The sequence below is a fragment of the Hemicordylus capensis genome, chromosome 9 (assembly GCF_027244095.1).
Source record: "Hemicordylus capensis ecotype Gifberg chromosome 9, rHemCap1.1.pri, whole genome shotgun sequence".
NCBI lineage: Eukaryota > Metazoa > Chordata > Lepidosauria > Squamata > Cordylidae > Hemicordylus > Hemicordylus capensis.
The window spans coordinates 12,958,948-12,974,873 of record NC_069665.1 but is presented as its reverse complement, the minus strand read 5'-3'; the positions used below and the strand labels follow the sequence as shown (position 1 = coordinate 12,974,873).

The 15,926-nt window shown below is 46.7% G+C and overlaps 1 protein-coding gene across 13 annotated transcripts in view; it reads left to right on the top strand.

Annotated features, from left to right (window-relative positions):
• The window catches only part of LOC128334349 (cadherin-8), a 374,299-nt gene that overhangs the window by 313,855 nt on the left and 44,518 nt on the right, over nucleotides 1-15,926 (top strand). For 6 of the 13 annotated variants that reach the window (XM_053271066.1, XM_053271067.1, XM_053271068.1 and 3 more), the window contains one exon: nucleotides 13,705-13,822. The exons of 3 other annotated variants lie outside the window; for them this stretch is intronic. In XM_053271066.1, coding sequence (XP_053127041.1) covers nucleotides 13,705-13,822 — 118 coding nt within the window. Of the gene's footprint in view, nucleotides 1-11,795; nucleotides 11,855-13,704; nucleotides 13,823-13,925; nucleotides 14,026-15,926 lie in introns of those variants that run through there. 4 more of the 13 variants (XM_053271075.1, XM_053271074.1, XR_008311262.1 and 1 more) reach the window with 3 other exon arrangements.

Genomic DNA, 15,926 nt, shown 5'->3' with positions numbered 1-15,926 from the left:
TTCCTCTTCTGTGCCATGTGCAAAATTGAGGAAGTGAGTGCCTTGATTTCAGTGTGTGGGGGGGGGTTTGACTCCCAGTCAGGGACCGGCACTCAACCCTTCGGGGACCGGCAGCGGTCCAGGGACCGGTGGTTGAGAAACACTGGTCTATACAGACTGGCTGTGGCTTCTCCAAGGTTGCAGGCAGGAAACTCTCTCAGCTCTATCTTGGAGATGCCAGGGAGGGGACTTGAAACCTTCTGGTCTTCCCAGAGTGGCTCCATCCCCTAAGGGGAATATCTTGCAGTGCTCACACTTCTAGTCTCCAATTCAAATGCAACCAGAGTGGACCCTGCTTAGCTAATGGGACAAGTCATGCTTGCTACCACAAGACGTGGCGTCACAGCAGCAAACCCTGTAGAGAGCCCCGGCTGTTAGCCAGGGCTAAGGGCACAAGTATGCTCTTACCCCTGGCTAACTGGTCATGTTTCGGTGCTGCACAGCTCCTGCACACAAGTACCCCCCGCCTACATCGGTTGGCTCCCCATAATACACTGCACACTCTCATGGTGCATTATGCAAGTTCCAGGGGCCTCTAGGCCCCCAAACCTCCATGCAGCTCCCAAACCTCCATGCCACCACAATGGTCGTACCACTGGTGTGCCACCTTCATCACAGTGTGACCACTACAAGTCATCTGGCAGTAATCTAGGTGAGCAATCCACCACCCAGCAGCTGCAGAGAGATCATCTGCAGGAGAGATAAGCATCTCAAGGCTTCCTCCCCTTACCCCTTTTGTGAGAAATGTGAGAAATGGCTCATAGGCTTGGGGATCAGCCTTTTCCCCTTCAGAAAGTAGGCGAGTATAGTGAAGTGAAAGTGATCAGGCTGACCAAGGATAGAACAATATTGTTAGGCCTCTGAGTTCCAGGTTCTAACAGACTTGGTTCTGGCCCTATGGGAGAACTTGGTTGCTAGTCCCATTTGTCCAGAAGCCCGTTAGGGATTCAAAACAGGCAAGGATCCAGTTCCAGAGCAGCAGTCAAGGCAGGTCACTTAGCCAGGCAGTGTCTTCACACAAGGGATGAGCTGGACAAACTAGACGTCAAGCTCTGAGTTTATTACAGGTCTGATGGACAGGGACTGGCCCTTGATGTGAGGTTCCTCGGTTGACACTCTTGAAGTATACCACTCAGTGTACCAAGCTTGCACTGAAAAGAGAGTGCTGCCGTCCTTCGCATCTGAATAGTTTCCCTCCCTCCTTCCCTCTCTCCCCCTCATTTTGTTCTAAAACAATGGTGGCACCACTGGTGTTCCACCTCCATCACATTGTGACCGCTACAATTCAAGCCTAATGGTGTAGGCAAAGCAGTTGGGGAATGCAGTGGACTGTGACCCAAAGAACCAAGAGATGGAGGAAAGATGTCATAATGAATTCATTTCATATGCCGATTTAAAGCCGCAACTAGCCTCTGAAAACAACAAACCAAGTGTAGCTTGCCCTTAATTCACATGCTGCTTTGAAATTAAATCTCTAACATCTGACACGAAGAAAGAATGCAGTTGCTTTAGACTCTCTGAATACATTTACACATTTGCGGGTTAACTTACAGCTATGTTAAATTGAGTTTGAATCACCTTAAGGGAGCTGATTACATCTCAGCCTCTTAGAAAACCTTATTTGCAGTCTGTAAATATACTGAGTACACCATCTAATGCAGTTCATTTCTCCACGTGTTCTATTTTGGGGCCTGATATAATTGAGAGTGGCAAACCAGGGCTGCTGGTGACGTGACAGAATGCATTAAAAACTGTTGATGCATAACATTGCTTGATGAATTCTTCTTGCTTTATTTTGTATCCATAACAGCAGAATACCACACTTGGATCTGCTGGGAAAGCGTGTCAGTTTGTGTCTGGCATTCTTTCCACACTTTTGACTTGTTTTGGGAGGGGGTATCTTTTTTCTCCCTGTTTTTCTGCCTGTTCATACCAGATCAATATATATATATGATATTAATTAATTGCTTTAGTGAGTCACCAGTTTAGTGAGATAACACCTATGTTGGGAGTCATCCTGGGTGCCTTTTACAAAATTCTCAAAGCCATGAGCTCAGTCTTTAGTTTGATGGGGTAGGAAAAAAAAAAGAGTAAATTATACTAACTTGCATCAGTCTGCAGTAGTTCTAATTTTTATTTTTCTAATTCAATTAGTTTCACGTTCTCCAATGAAAGATTGTAGCCAATAAACATGGGTAGTTCTGGACCGCCTGCACCACTACAAGTGCCTAAGAACACCCGTGGTTTTGCACAAAAGCACTCTTGTGTATGTCTGCTGACCTTTTTGTAGGCACTTGGAGCAGGGGCGGAGCCACCATTGGACAAACGAGTTCAAAGAACCCGGGCCGCCACTAATCAGGGTCTGCGAGCATGATGTCAAACTCAGGGAGGTGTTATTTCAGTCCCAAATGGGGCCGCACGGCTCTGTTTGGAACCGGAATCAGCCTGCCCTGCATTGGCAGCAGGGCTGGAGTAACTCTTCCTGCCTTAAAGACAGGGAGAGCTGCTCCTGGTCTCGCTGCCAACGCAGCAGGGCTCATCAATCTCCCTTCCAAATGTGGCAGCGCGGCCCCATTTGGGAGGGAGTCCATGCCACCATGTCTGATGTCAGACATGGGGGCGTGGCTAGCCAAACCCCTGCGTCTGACATCAGATGTGGGGGGGCAGGGCCAGGGGGCCACAGCAGGGGCTGCACACGGGCCATCGGCCGCCTCCCTACGCTCCTGACTTGGAGCAGCCTAGCCAATTCGGAACTGTCCATGTGTCTCGGCACAACTTGTCAACCAATTTTTTGTTGTCTTCTGTTGTGCAAAAGTCTGAAATTGAACTATTCACTACATTATTTCATTGCCTTACATTCACTCTTTCACTCTATTTTTACTCCACTTTACCCCACATTTGCCATCCCTACCTTTACCCCGCATTCCTTCCCAAATGGCCTACTTACAAAAAACCCCACGTATAAATATTTTCTGCATGTTGACTCTGAAGTAGCAAATTGCTGCACCCTCACTTCAGGGAATCCACTAGCCTGTCTCCTGCCCCTGGCCACTTCGTAAATTGAGTCTAGGGCAGGGCTTCTCAACTTTGATCCTTCTGCAGATTTTGGTCTACAACTCCCATAATCCCTGGCGATTGGCCACTGTGTTTGCGGATGATGGGAGTTGTAGTTCAAAAACAGCTGGGAAGCCCTAAGTTGAGCAGGCCTGGTCTAGGGAGTGGTGAGGAAGGAGGATAGGCCAAACATTTGGTCCAAACTGAAGCAGCCAATCTGATTTGGGCTGAAGCAAACCAGAGCTTTGTTTCCAGAGCACTGATTCGAATTGCAGGTCCCTCTGAGCCACTAAGTCAGCCCCAAAGCCATACTGGTTGCAACCTCCTAATAAATATGTGTGTTTGACCACTGAGTCAGTATGCAACTCACAGAGGTCATTCACACAGTCAAAAACGATGTTCTACCTGTTGGAAATTCTCTGTGGTGAGAGAATCCCTTTCTCATTATAGCAGAGTGCACAGAGGCACAACACAGCGGATTCAGTTAGGCATGCATGTATGCTGAGAGTAAAGTAACTTGGAGCCAATTTATAGTTTCAAATCAATATAGAAGGCATTTATTAAGGAACTCCATTCTAGATAGGAAAGTGAGGAGTTAGGCTCTCTAATCTATCTATCTAGCTGGATGCAGATGGATTCTTCATCTTCTCTGCACACATGGTGCAGGGAGAGAGGCTTGCCATGTTGCAAGGTAGAACGGCAGGTAGGGAGGAGAGAGAGAGGAAGGAAGTTAATCCCTGAGATTAGCAATCTACATATCCAAAGGGATAGTGTCAGAGCAGTGGAGAAGGGGTGACCAGTGTCTTGACCCTCTAGCCCTCTGACTTACTAGTCTGTCCTCCACTGTCTGAGACAAGAGACAGCGCAAAGTCCTTTAACTTCCAACACTACCCAGGTTCGGAACCTGTGTGCACTCCCAATGTTTTGTTGTGTGGATGCAAGGTAGGAGGAAGTAGCTTTTCCTCCTACCTTGCTTCCTCACAGTCACTTCTGCCCAGGGTTTCCTCCTATCTTGCATCTGCACAACCAAAAATTGGGAGCACACACCAGTCCCAAACCTGGGTAGGATACAGTTTTCTGATTATGTGAATGACCTCACACCCTGCCATTTCAGTCACAGCAGTTGCAAAGGTATGACTTGACCATTCAATAACGTTTTGTCGGACAAACAATTAAGTTTTCCCGTATACTGTATCTTTACTGCAGAGTACATGAATACAGCATATAATGATGTAACTTCCACAATGTATAACAGAAAAGGGGATGAAGCACAGAAAATGGTCCTTGGTATGAAAACTGGGCAAGAGGCAGTGTGAAAAGATCGGCAGGACCTTACTGCCAATGACAACGATACTTAGATCGACAGATAGTCAGGTGTTTTGTGTTTGCCTTAATGTATACTTCAGTGAAACACTGTACTTTCCTGGTTCCTGGTCATTGACCCTTATAAAGATTTGCTTGTTTGTTGATCACTGGTGCCAGCCTGATACCAATAGTTCACAGGCTTGCTCTGCTACTTATGCAGAGGCAGAAGCCGCAGCCACCTCTGATGGCAATCACAAACCAGTGTGATATACTGAGGCTCTACACATGATCCGTATGTAGAGCCTAACCGGGCTCTGCAGGGAGAGCAGGCTTAGCCCACTCTCCCCACAGACAAGCAGGGGGCTCACCCTGGGCAGCCAGATCGGCCACCCACATGATTACCGGCTTCGTTACAGAAGTCCCAGAGTGCCCCGTGTAAGTGTGTGGGGCATTCTGGGGAGACCCCCCCCCAAGGCCAGGAGGCTTGTTGGAGCCTCTCGGTCAGGAGTCTCTTTGTGAGTTGCCTCAGTGCAGAGCCACGCCGAGATGACTCACGATTGCCAAAACGGGGCTAGCGGAGTGAGCGCTCCACTAACCTCGTTTAGCATGGGGACGAAAGCGGGCCAACTGCGGGGAGCCACATGGATCCTGGCAGTTCTCGCGACCACTTGAAAGCAGGCTGGGCTCCCTTAGCCCGCTTTTGCATGGTCGTGTGAATAGCCTCACTGAATAGCATGCCCCATTTGACCTGGGTTCAAACCCCTGCTCAGCCATGTTGCTTATTTTGGGAAACTTTAGACCGCCCATTGTTCCTTAACCTAAAGTACCTCGAAAGGATCCTTTGAATCAAGGATAAAGTGGGATCATCTGAGCTGCTTCGATACAAAGGCAAATAAAACAAATGTCTGCGTTTCCAAGATAGCAGTTATTACTGCCTCACCTGAACTTGACACGTTTCTTTATCTGCCACCTTTCGAATATAAAGAGCAAGGCAGCCTACAGCAGTGCAGTAGGACCCTGATGTCCATGAATAGCGTTGTAGACCACTTTCCTCCTCAGTATTCTTCAAGCTGAGACTTTTTCAGCTCTTTTTGTTGAAGCCCTCCCCCCCACTCCTCCTTAACCCATGTGGTTAACTGCCCTCTGAGGGCCAGTTCAGATGATACTTTTAAACATGCATTCAGTATCTCAGTGGTTTTTTATACCTACTTGGAAAACACATTCAGAAGAACACATGAGTAGAAACAACATGAGTAGAGTGTATTCTTCCAACCACGTGTTTACAATCCTACTGTACCTTCATTTCCAAGATGCAGGCCTATCACTCCCCTCTCTCTATGGTTCCCAGGCTTCCTTTGTTCTACGTTCACATAGATATATGTATGTAAAATGACAGGAAAAGGAAAGATTGTGCCGTCGAGTTGGTGTCGACTCCTGGCGACCACAGCGCCATGTGGTTTTCTTGGCAGAATACAAGAGAGGTTTACCATTGCCTCCTCCCACACAGTATGAGGTGATGCCTTTCAGCACCTTCCTATATTGCTACTGCCCGATATAGGTGTTTTCCCTAGTCTGGGAAATATACCAGCGGGGATTCAAACTGGGAACCTCAGGCTCGCTAGTCAAGTCATATGAGTAGAATGAGGATATATACAACAGATAAATAGATAGATAAATTTTTATTTCAATCATTGACCAGTAAAAAGAGTACAGTTACTTAGACTCCGAACAAATTTTACGAGGATATACACAACAGTAAAAGATAGAAATGCATTAAAAGTGACCATATGGGTAATTTGAACCAGCAACCTCTTGCTCGCTAGACAAGTTACTTCCCCGCTGCACCATTAGGTGGCTTTCCTGGATGTGAGGGAAAGGAAAGGAAAGATTGTGCCATTGAGTCAGTGTCGACTCCTGGCAACCACAGAGCCGTGTGGTTTTCTTGGTAGAATACAGGTGGGGTTTGCCATTGCCTCCTCCCATGCGGTAGGAGATGATGCCTTTCAGCACCTTCTTATATCGCTGCTGCCCCATATAGGTGTTTCCCATAGTCTGGGAAACATACCAGCAGGGATTCAAACTGACAGCATCTTGCTCCCTAGGCAAGATCAGCTATTGAGATGAAATTCTTTTCCAAGGCAGAACTGATTGCTGTGGCTCCTTTATCTTCTGTGGAGACTTGCTGACTTGCCTGCTAGCTTGAAGTACACAAATTACATGTGTATGTTTGGAGATCTCAGGGTGCACCCCAGTATCTATATTAGTAAAAGGGCTTGCCGTTTGCAAGCGTTCTTTTCTTCCAAATATCAACCTCTTCTCTCTTTCTCTATGACTCTAGCCATTCCTATCTCTATGAGGTTTCAATGTCCATGCTTTTCAATGGGAGAGTTTTCTTGCATTTTGGGGGGAAGGAATGCATTTTTGTGGGGTTTGGGTTTTTTTGTTTGGTTTCTTTTTGGTCTTCTTCTTTTTTTTTTTTTTTAGTTTCACATATTTTTATCCCGCCTAAAACTTACGTCTCTGGGCGGTTATATGGGCAAGGTCTGGAACTTACCCGCAAAAACTAGATAGATGTTTCTGTCTTTTGTGCATTGCTCTGGGACTGGGATAGGGTTTCATGTCATCATGTGAGTGAGGCCCAACGACATGGATAACAGTGAGCAATAGAGTGAGTTCTACACTGAGAAAACCCCTTTTATAGAAAAGAATCTTCACAGTTTCCAAGCCCAGAACACCAGACTTCTGCCGGAGAATGAAAAGAGCCAGTTTTGCAGCTGTAAGTGGGGTGCTAGAAGGAGGGGAAGAGAAGGCAAGGGACCAGGGGCGAGCCCTATGCCTTAAGGGACCTGCCTGGCTTCCAATACCCCACCTTGGGCTCTCTCCTCTTGCAACCTCTCTGTGTCAATCCTTCACCCCCAACCTGACTAGGATGTTCCTCAGCAGAGAGTGTTTAGCCATGCCCCTGGCGTCTGATGTCAGATGAGGGGGTGTGGTTTAGCTACCCAACCAGGCTTTGCGGCCCCGTTTCAGAGCTTAATTGGCCATCACTGTGTTTGCAGGGCAGCCAGGAGTGGCTCTCCTGCCTTTAAAAAGCAGGCAGAGTCACTCTGGCCACACTGCAAATGCAGCCTTGGCCTATTTAGCTCCCAAATGGGTTCGCGCGGCCCCGTTTGGGAACTAAATCATGCCCCCCATATGTGGGGTGTGTGTCGGGGCTCAAGGCTCAATGGTGGCTCTACCCCTGGTCAGCTCCTAGCAAGCGACCAAAGAGGCTGTAAGTGGGGCTCTGGAAGGTATATATAAAAACCTATGTGCCACAATAGAACATCATCCAATTTTTATTTTTTAAAAAAAATGTGGACGATGCAAGTCATTTAATGGTACTAGAGAAAGACATGCTGTTCTGGTAGCTCCAGGTCTTAACACTCATATCAATTTCAGAGCATGAATACAACTGAAGGAAGCCCGGGAGGGTGCACAGCTGGGGGAGTCAGCCATGTGACTTGCCTCTGGGGGGCCACCAAGGCAGTGGGCCCCCAGACAACTGTCTCCCCTTGTTACGACCCTGTTTTCTTCAGATTGTCATGAAACTGATGTATCTGCAGGGCGCTTTTCAGTTTAGCTGCTCAACAGCAGCAAAATGCTTTCGTTCAGGCAAATCGCTTTCAAAATGTAAACAGCAGGGGGAGCAGTCTCGTGAAAACTATCAACCTGAAAAAACCAGCAACTTCTTTATGCCGGATATACGAAGTCGTAGCACTATATTGCAGCGATTAAATTCGAAACAAGGCATTGGAAATATGAACAGCACCCTGCTGTCAGCGTAGGGACTGTGGTGTCACAACACAGGAATTGTGGAAGTGCACTTTAGAGATTTGCCGTGACCCCATTACAGGGTGTAATCTGGAAAGCACCCAGGTTACCTTGAGTCTTCCGATATCTCCCACTTAACCTTTCAAGCTCTTTCAGAAATAGATCTAAGATGTACAGCAGTGCAATAGAATCATGAGAAACACCTTTAAGAGTAAATGAATTGGTGCTTACCTCCGTTCTCGCTGCACCTGGATGCTGCTCGGAGAAGCAGTGTGTCACCCAGCACCCCCTGTGGGCGAGGGATCTGCTCGGTGGAAGCCAAGTGAGTGCAATCCTCCACCACGGGGTGCTGGGCAGCACGTTGCTTCTCCGAGCAGCATTCAGGTGCAGCGAGTGCGGAGGTAAGCACCAATTCATTTACTCTTAAAGGTGCTTCTCGCCGCCCCTCCAAACACTATTTTTCGCGTGACCTTCTTTTCTCACGTAGATCTGTCTCAAAACTCACAGCACTGCATATCGCAGCAGCAATACATTCAAGGACACATTAAAATTAAGGATCACTCACAAGTGTCCTCCTCCCTTTCTTTCACTTGTGATGAGATTCCCAAGCTAAAAAGTGCCAGGGATTTACTATAATGATGGCCATTCATTAAGCCAGCAATGAGGGAGGAGAACGAAATGACATCCCCATTAGCACAGTAAGAAGCACATGGCAATCCAAGGCTCTTGGGCTATTGCCAAACTCCACACACAAAAAAGAGGAACATTTGAAGTTGTTTGCATGACTTCACATATATGATAAAGTTCCTTGCTGCACTGCATATACGCATGGGTGAGATGAAGGTTGCTATGGGAACCTGAAGTCTTAATATCTCACTTGAGAATGTGAAACAACAAAAGTGACATTTTCTCAAAACTGTTTCATATAATATCCCACATATTTTTAGATGGGGTGGGGAAACAGGTTAATAAAAGAAAACATAGTAGTTAAGATGAGTGAGAATTAAAACTTCTGATAAATAAAGATTAAATAGGAGCTTAAAGCAGGTAGCCAAGAAATGTAAGCATTCTATCTTGTTTTAGTGTCAGAGAGCATGGAGGGAAGTAATATTAGGATTACTGGCTAACAGCATGTGATGAGTTGAAGGGAGGGACTTGGAACAGAAGTCTAAATGAACTGAATGGGGCCCATTAATGCCAGGGGTTGGGAATGGGATCTTCTGCATGCAGACATGACTTGTCCCCTTAGCTAAGCAGGGTCTACCCTGGATGCATATGAATGGGAGACTACATGTGAGCACTGTGAGATATTCCTCTTAGGGGATGGAGCTGCTCTGGGAAGAGCATCTAGGTTCCAAGTTCCCTCTCTCCAAGATCAGGCTGAGAGAGATTCCTGCCTGCAACCTTGGAGAAGCTGCTGCCAGACTGGGTAGACAAGGCACTTTCTAGATTAACCCTTACCACAGAGTCACTGCAGATCTGCAGAATATGCTTCCGTATTGCCTCTGTAGCGACATTGCAGTCCCTACGTTGTCAACAAGTCGCCGTTCACATTTCCAATGCCTTCTTTCAGATTTTACCCTTGCATTTTAGTCCTACAACGTTGTTTAAAAATATAGCTGTATTTTTCCATTTTATGGAGTTTTGGGCAAACTAGAAAAGACTGCTCCCTCTGATGGTGGATTTGCACAACAACCTTTAATTACATTGTGAATTCGGTTCTGCCAAGCCAAAGCATTTTACAGGAGTTGTAGCTGTAATCTGGAAAGCGTCTGAATGGATTCTTCATTCGCTGTGCAGTTATTAAAAGGCGTGACCTATCACCCAGTTATTAAAAGGCGTGACCTATTAACAATCAACAGATAGGCCTTACCTTTCATAGAGAGCCCTTTCTCATCAGTGGGAAAGGGCTCAAGGGCACATGGGAAAGACAATCCTCCCCGCAGACAATCCTCACTTGTGGATTGGGCACTGAGATTGCGTACCCAGACATGCTGCTGCTTTCTGTGGCAGCCCAAAGGGTCGGGGCGGGGGGGGGAAGCATCGTCCCCCCCCGAATCCCCATAATGCACCACAAACAATGGGGATTCCCCTGATGCTGGCTTGGAGCTGGCAGACGATTTGGGAAATGGGGCTAAAGGCACACTCAACTCCATTGAAGAGGCAGGGCTCTTGGGTGGGTTGGCCACCACACTGCTGCCGGCAGCCACTCAGCTGTGGTCAGTTCACACGTGCAGGCAACAGCAGGCTTGGCTGCCTTACCCCGCTTTTGGCTGCGCTTGTGAACAGCCTTACAGTCTACAAAAAACTGAATCTTCGGGGACGACAGGGACAAAGAAGAACCAAAAGCCAAATCTTTTCGGAAGTACTTCTTCACAAACTCATCCTTAACTTATAGAATCCACTACTGCAAGATATTTCACATGGCGTTAAACAGGATTTTAAAAAGGTAAAATCAATGGATTATAAATCCGTGACCATGGCTATGATCCATGATCACTGTGTGAAGCCTCCATTGATAGAGGAGGCTCCATTGATAGAGTGTGAAGCCTCCATTGATACACCAGAGCACCATCCACAGGAACATAGGAAGCTGCCTTATCTTTCATTCATCTAGCTCAGTACTGTCTGCAGTGACTGGCACTCCAAGGTTTCAGGCAGGAGTCTTTCCCAGCCATTCCTGGAGATGCCAGGGATTGAACCTGGGACTTCTTGCATGCAAAGCTACAGCCTGATTCCAGAATGGAAGCAAACAGGGCAAGTCATCACTTGCTTTCTGCTTGCAAGCACCCAGAGGCATCCTGTTGGACTTTATTGAAAACAGAACACTGTGTTAGACAGATGTGAACCAGCAAGGCAATGAATATCTTTATTCTTGTACCTTGCTTGGTAGGCAGAGGGAAGAGGCTTTTACATTCCAGTTTTCAGCTCTAATTTATCTAGACTAGCAGTCTTTCCATGGCTCCACCCCAACTGTATAAGACTGTGCAGCCTGAGCTGACCTGTAGTCAGAATAGGCAGAGATGGTCTTTCCTTGAGGTGGAGTGAGACCTTCACATAAGAACATAAGAATAGCCTTGCTGGATCAGGAACAAGGCCCATCTAGTCCAGCATCCTGTTTCCCACAGTGGCCCACCAGATGCCTCTGGGAAGTCCACAGTCAAGAGGTGAGGGCATACCCTCTCTCCTTCTGTGGTTCCCCCTGCAACTGGTATTGAGAGGCATCGTGCCTCTGAGGCTGGAGCTGGCCCACAGCCACCAGACTAGTAGCCATTGATAGGCCTGTTCTCCATGACTTTGTCTAAGCCCAAGCTGGTGGCCATCACCATGTCTTAAGCAGCAAATTACTGAAGCACCAGTGAAGTGGCAAGATGCCCCTGCCACCTCATCTGTCTCCCTCTGCCACCCTTGCCATCTCTTTGCTAAGCCTGGAGCTTGGCACTGCTCCTCCCTCTCACCTCCCCTGACCTCCTCCTTGCATATATGCCCGACTGATAATGAGAAGGGGGAGGAAGCAGAAGAGTAGTAGAAAATTATAGAGTATACACTATTTAAGTGACTTTTCCTCCCTCTTCCGTTATCAGCCCAGTGGCAAATGAGAGAGGAGGCAGAGGATGCTGCTACAGAGGAAGAGGCGGCAGAGGTGAGCATAAGAGCAAACATTAAATTAAGTGGCAGTAGCTGTTGCTAGCCACCTAATGGTGTAGTGGGGAAATAACCTTCCTAGGGAGCAAGAGGATGCCAGTTCAAATCCCCTCTGGTATGTTTCTCAGACTATGGGAATCACCTATATTGGGCACTAGTGATATAGGAAGGTGCTGAAAGGCATCATCTCATACCGCATGGGAGATAGCAATGGTAAACCCCTCCTGTAGTCTAACAAAAGACAACCACAGGGCTCTGTGGTCACCAGGAGTCAACACCAACTTGACGGCACAACTTTTAGCTGTTGCTGCTGCTTGAAGGTGGAAGCATTTGGTTCCCTTCCTCAGGTGCAAAGAGGTCTTGGGCTGACAGTGAGGATGGGTCCCATCCCACAATCATTTCTCTCAGTCTTGTGAATTAGCAGGAGGCCAGTCCAGGTTCTGCATTGTGTGAAAGAATCCTCATGGTGTTCAGCATTAACCTGTGCAGACAAACATCAAATCCATGGAGACCCAGGGGCATGACAAGCAGGCACTGTGCAGTCTTATATAGCTGGGGTGGAGCCATGGAAAGTGTCCGGGCACAGCTAGCCTGTGTGCTTCTCTTCCCCCCTCCATGTGTGCTGGGAGGTAGGGAAGGTATCCTCTGAACAGATTTTTACAAAATCTAGTAGCAACTACTGATGCAGCTTTTCTGACCAGGGAATACCCATGAAATCATTGCTATAGCTACCCTGACATGGGGTATGAGCCAACCAAGATGCCACAGTTTGGCTGGCAATTGTAAGCAGTTAGTTATTTGCATGTAATTTCTGTTATCAGTATAACTGATACACAATTAGGAAAGGACAGTTAAGAACGATGTATATCTGTGAGAAAGCTGAGCACATGCTTGTCTTTATCTCGCTATAATCAGGTGCTTAACTTGGGCGGAGGTCATTCACACAAATCAAAAATGGAGTCCTAGCCAGGTTTGGGAGCTGTGTGTGCTCCCAATGTTCAGTTGTGTGGAAGCAAGGTCACAGGAAAAGCGACCCAGGTTTTCCACACAATGAGGCAAGTCTCATGATCAGTAAGACCCAACGGAGGGGGTCCTGTGGGGAGAGCGGGCTTAGCGCGAGCACATGGGGCATCCTGGGGAGATCCCCAAGCCTGGGAGGCTGCTTTTATCCTCCCAACCGGGCGTCTCCTTGTGGAGACGTGGAGCCACGGCGCAGCAATACACGATCGGGAAGCCCAGGTTAGCAGAGCACTCGCTTTGGCGGGTTAGCCGCCAGGGAGCCACCGAGCTCACCTGTGAGCCCACTGGTTCTCATGGTGACTGGAAAGTGGGCTAAGCTCCCTTAGCCCACTTTCCAGTGATCATGAGAATACCCTTAATCACTTAATCACCTGGTTTTCCTCCTCCCTTGCTTTCACACAACCAAAAATTGGAAGCACACATAGTTCCCAAACCCGGGTAGGACACAGTTTTTGATTCTGTGAATGACCTCCAGTTATCAAAATTGTTCTTTTTCACATTTCCTTGTGAACATTCTAAGAAGGTGGAAATCACACAGAATAAGTCAAGGGTTCCCCAGGTGTGTGTGTGTGTGTGTGTTTCTAATCTAATCTATACATGAAACCTTTTAGGGCACAGAGAGAAGTATAGAACACACTACTTTCTGTTAACAGCAGAAAATGGGGGCTAATAAAAATGTGGTTACCCCTAGATATTTTGTTATGATAATAAGTTTAGATGCATGATGTATTTAGATATAAACTTTCTTTTTTACCACACATATTCTGATCAAAGAACCTCTGCAGTATCTTAGTTTGTGTGTGTGTTTTCTTCTTCTTCCTGTTTTAGGTAATTCACACCATGAGAGCCATTGACAAAGATGACCCTAAAAATGGTCACTATTTTGTTTATAACCTTCCACCTGAAATGGCCAACAATCCAAATTTTACAATCGAGAAAAACCAAGGTAAATATGATATGGTAGAGTGTTGTCTTTAGTCTATCTCTGTGTTATTTCTTCTTCTTTTTCTGTTTCTCTTCACTAATGAGAATTTGCCTTGAATCTTTATAGTTCTGTGATGGTATCTCTTCAAATATCTGGTATTGATGCAACATCTAATAACTTGGATTAAAAGTCATTAGGATACAGTAAATAGCTGACCAAGACAGGTATACGCTTTTTTTCTAGTAGTTTTGTTGCTAATTTTGAGGAATCAGTGGTATCCATTTTCAAATATAGTATTGATTCTTTCTTGATATAGAACTGCAACTTCATGTTTCTAGGGATGAGAACATTGACCCCATTCCTATCTTTTTACTTCTTGTGTTCTCTGGCCTGTGATCTGCTCCTATGGAACGAGGGAGATTTTGAAAATTAATTCCAAATGTGACATGTGCACAATCTGGCTGAGCTTTCAGTTCATTTAAAAACCACAGAAAAATAAACTTGACTGAACCATACATACAATAATATAAAAATAGGATGAAAGGGAATTGCATTCAGGGGTGAGTCTAGGACAGCTACTTTGGGGGAGCAAAGAGGTGCCAAATGACTTTAGGGAAGCGATGATTTTGCCATACTTTAAATATTTATCGAAGCTGTTCTCATGGCCAGGGGAAATCGGACCAAGGGAGCCTACCTGATTTCCCCTGGTCGTCTACTGCCAAAGGAGATGCACGGCTCCCGGCAGCAAACCAGCAAAACCACCCCTCCCCTTAAATGAGGTGAGTGGAGCGAGCGTTCCGCTAACCCTGTTTGGTGGGTTGTGTGCTGCTGTGGTGTGGCTCCGCACCACAGCAACACATGAGGACACCACCGCTGGGAGGCCTGCAAGCAGCCTCCCAGGCTTGGGGGTCTCTCCATGATTCCCCGCGCACTCGTGAGGATCGCTTCATCGAGTGAATATAATTAATGTCAGTTTATTTACCTTATTAAGGGAGCTTGCTTGACACTTTCGCATGCATTCAGAAAATGGGTCACCTTCCTTTAGAAAATGCTGAGGTCGTTCACACATTCAAAAACTGCGTTGTACCCAGGTTTGGGAGCTGTGTGTGCTCCCAATTTTCGGTTGTGCGGAAGCAAATTTAGAGGAAAACCTAGGTAGAACCTGGGTAGCTTTTCCTCTTACCTTGCTTCCACGCAACTGAAAATTGGGAGCACACACAGCTCCCAAACCCAGGTTGAACACAGCAATGCTATTCACATCACCAGGGGAAAGGCAGGGTTCAACCTACTTTCCCCCAGACAATCACTTGATCCTTTCAGCACGCAGTCCATGCACCCACATGGCCTGCACTGCCAGGAGCAGCGTGAATGACTATCTGTGCTGCTCCTGGCAGAGGTGCTCTTACAGCCCCTGGGGGGCCCCAAATCCTTTTTAGTCTGTTCTGGGTGGTGCGGTCACCCGGCATCATGATGATGCTTAATTTGCAGGAGAGGGGGCCCCTCCAAAGGCCTTTAGGTCTAGGCTCCAAAATTGCCTAGCTGCACCTCTGGCTTCTGGCACATGAAGCAACAGAGGCAGGGCATAATTTAACCAGCCTCTGCATATCCCAAAAGGGACTGCACAATGAGCACAGTGCTTTGGGAGTTTCCCTCATCAGACGGGTGCTCTAGGCACCCATCTCTGTGACTAGGCTGCTTGTGAGAATGGCCTCAGTTTTTGATTGTGTGAATGACTTCTATGTATGACATTTGGCTATGAATTTAAAGTCTAGTGGGTGAGGGAGAAGGAATTATTTTGCGGGGAGTTCCCATTACTCCTTGCTACCCCTTGGAGTCATCTCTGCTTGCAGTGTGATTTCAGTGCAGAAATGTGTAATGTAACGTGCAAAAAGTCACAAATGAAATTAAGAAACTAAAAGCCAGGAAATGGTAGACAGAACACTGCTCTTACATGAAACAGTAGAAGAAAGTACAGTTTCTAATGCGTTCATTTTGTGAGAAACAAGAGCAAATAATTTGGAACTCCAAATTTGGATGCAAGCATTGAGAAAACATCCCTTTATTGAATGGGCATGGATCTCTTCTCAAAAGGCTCTGTAACTCCCTAGATTCAGTAGAAGCATGT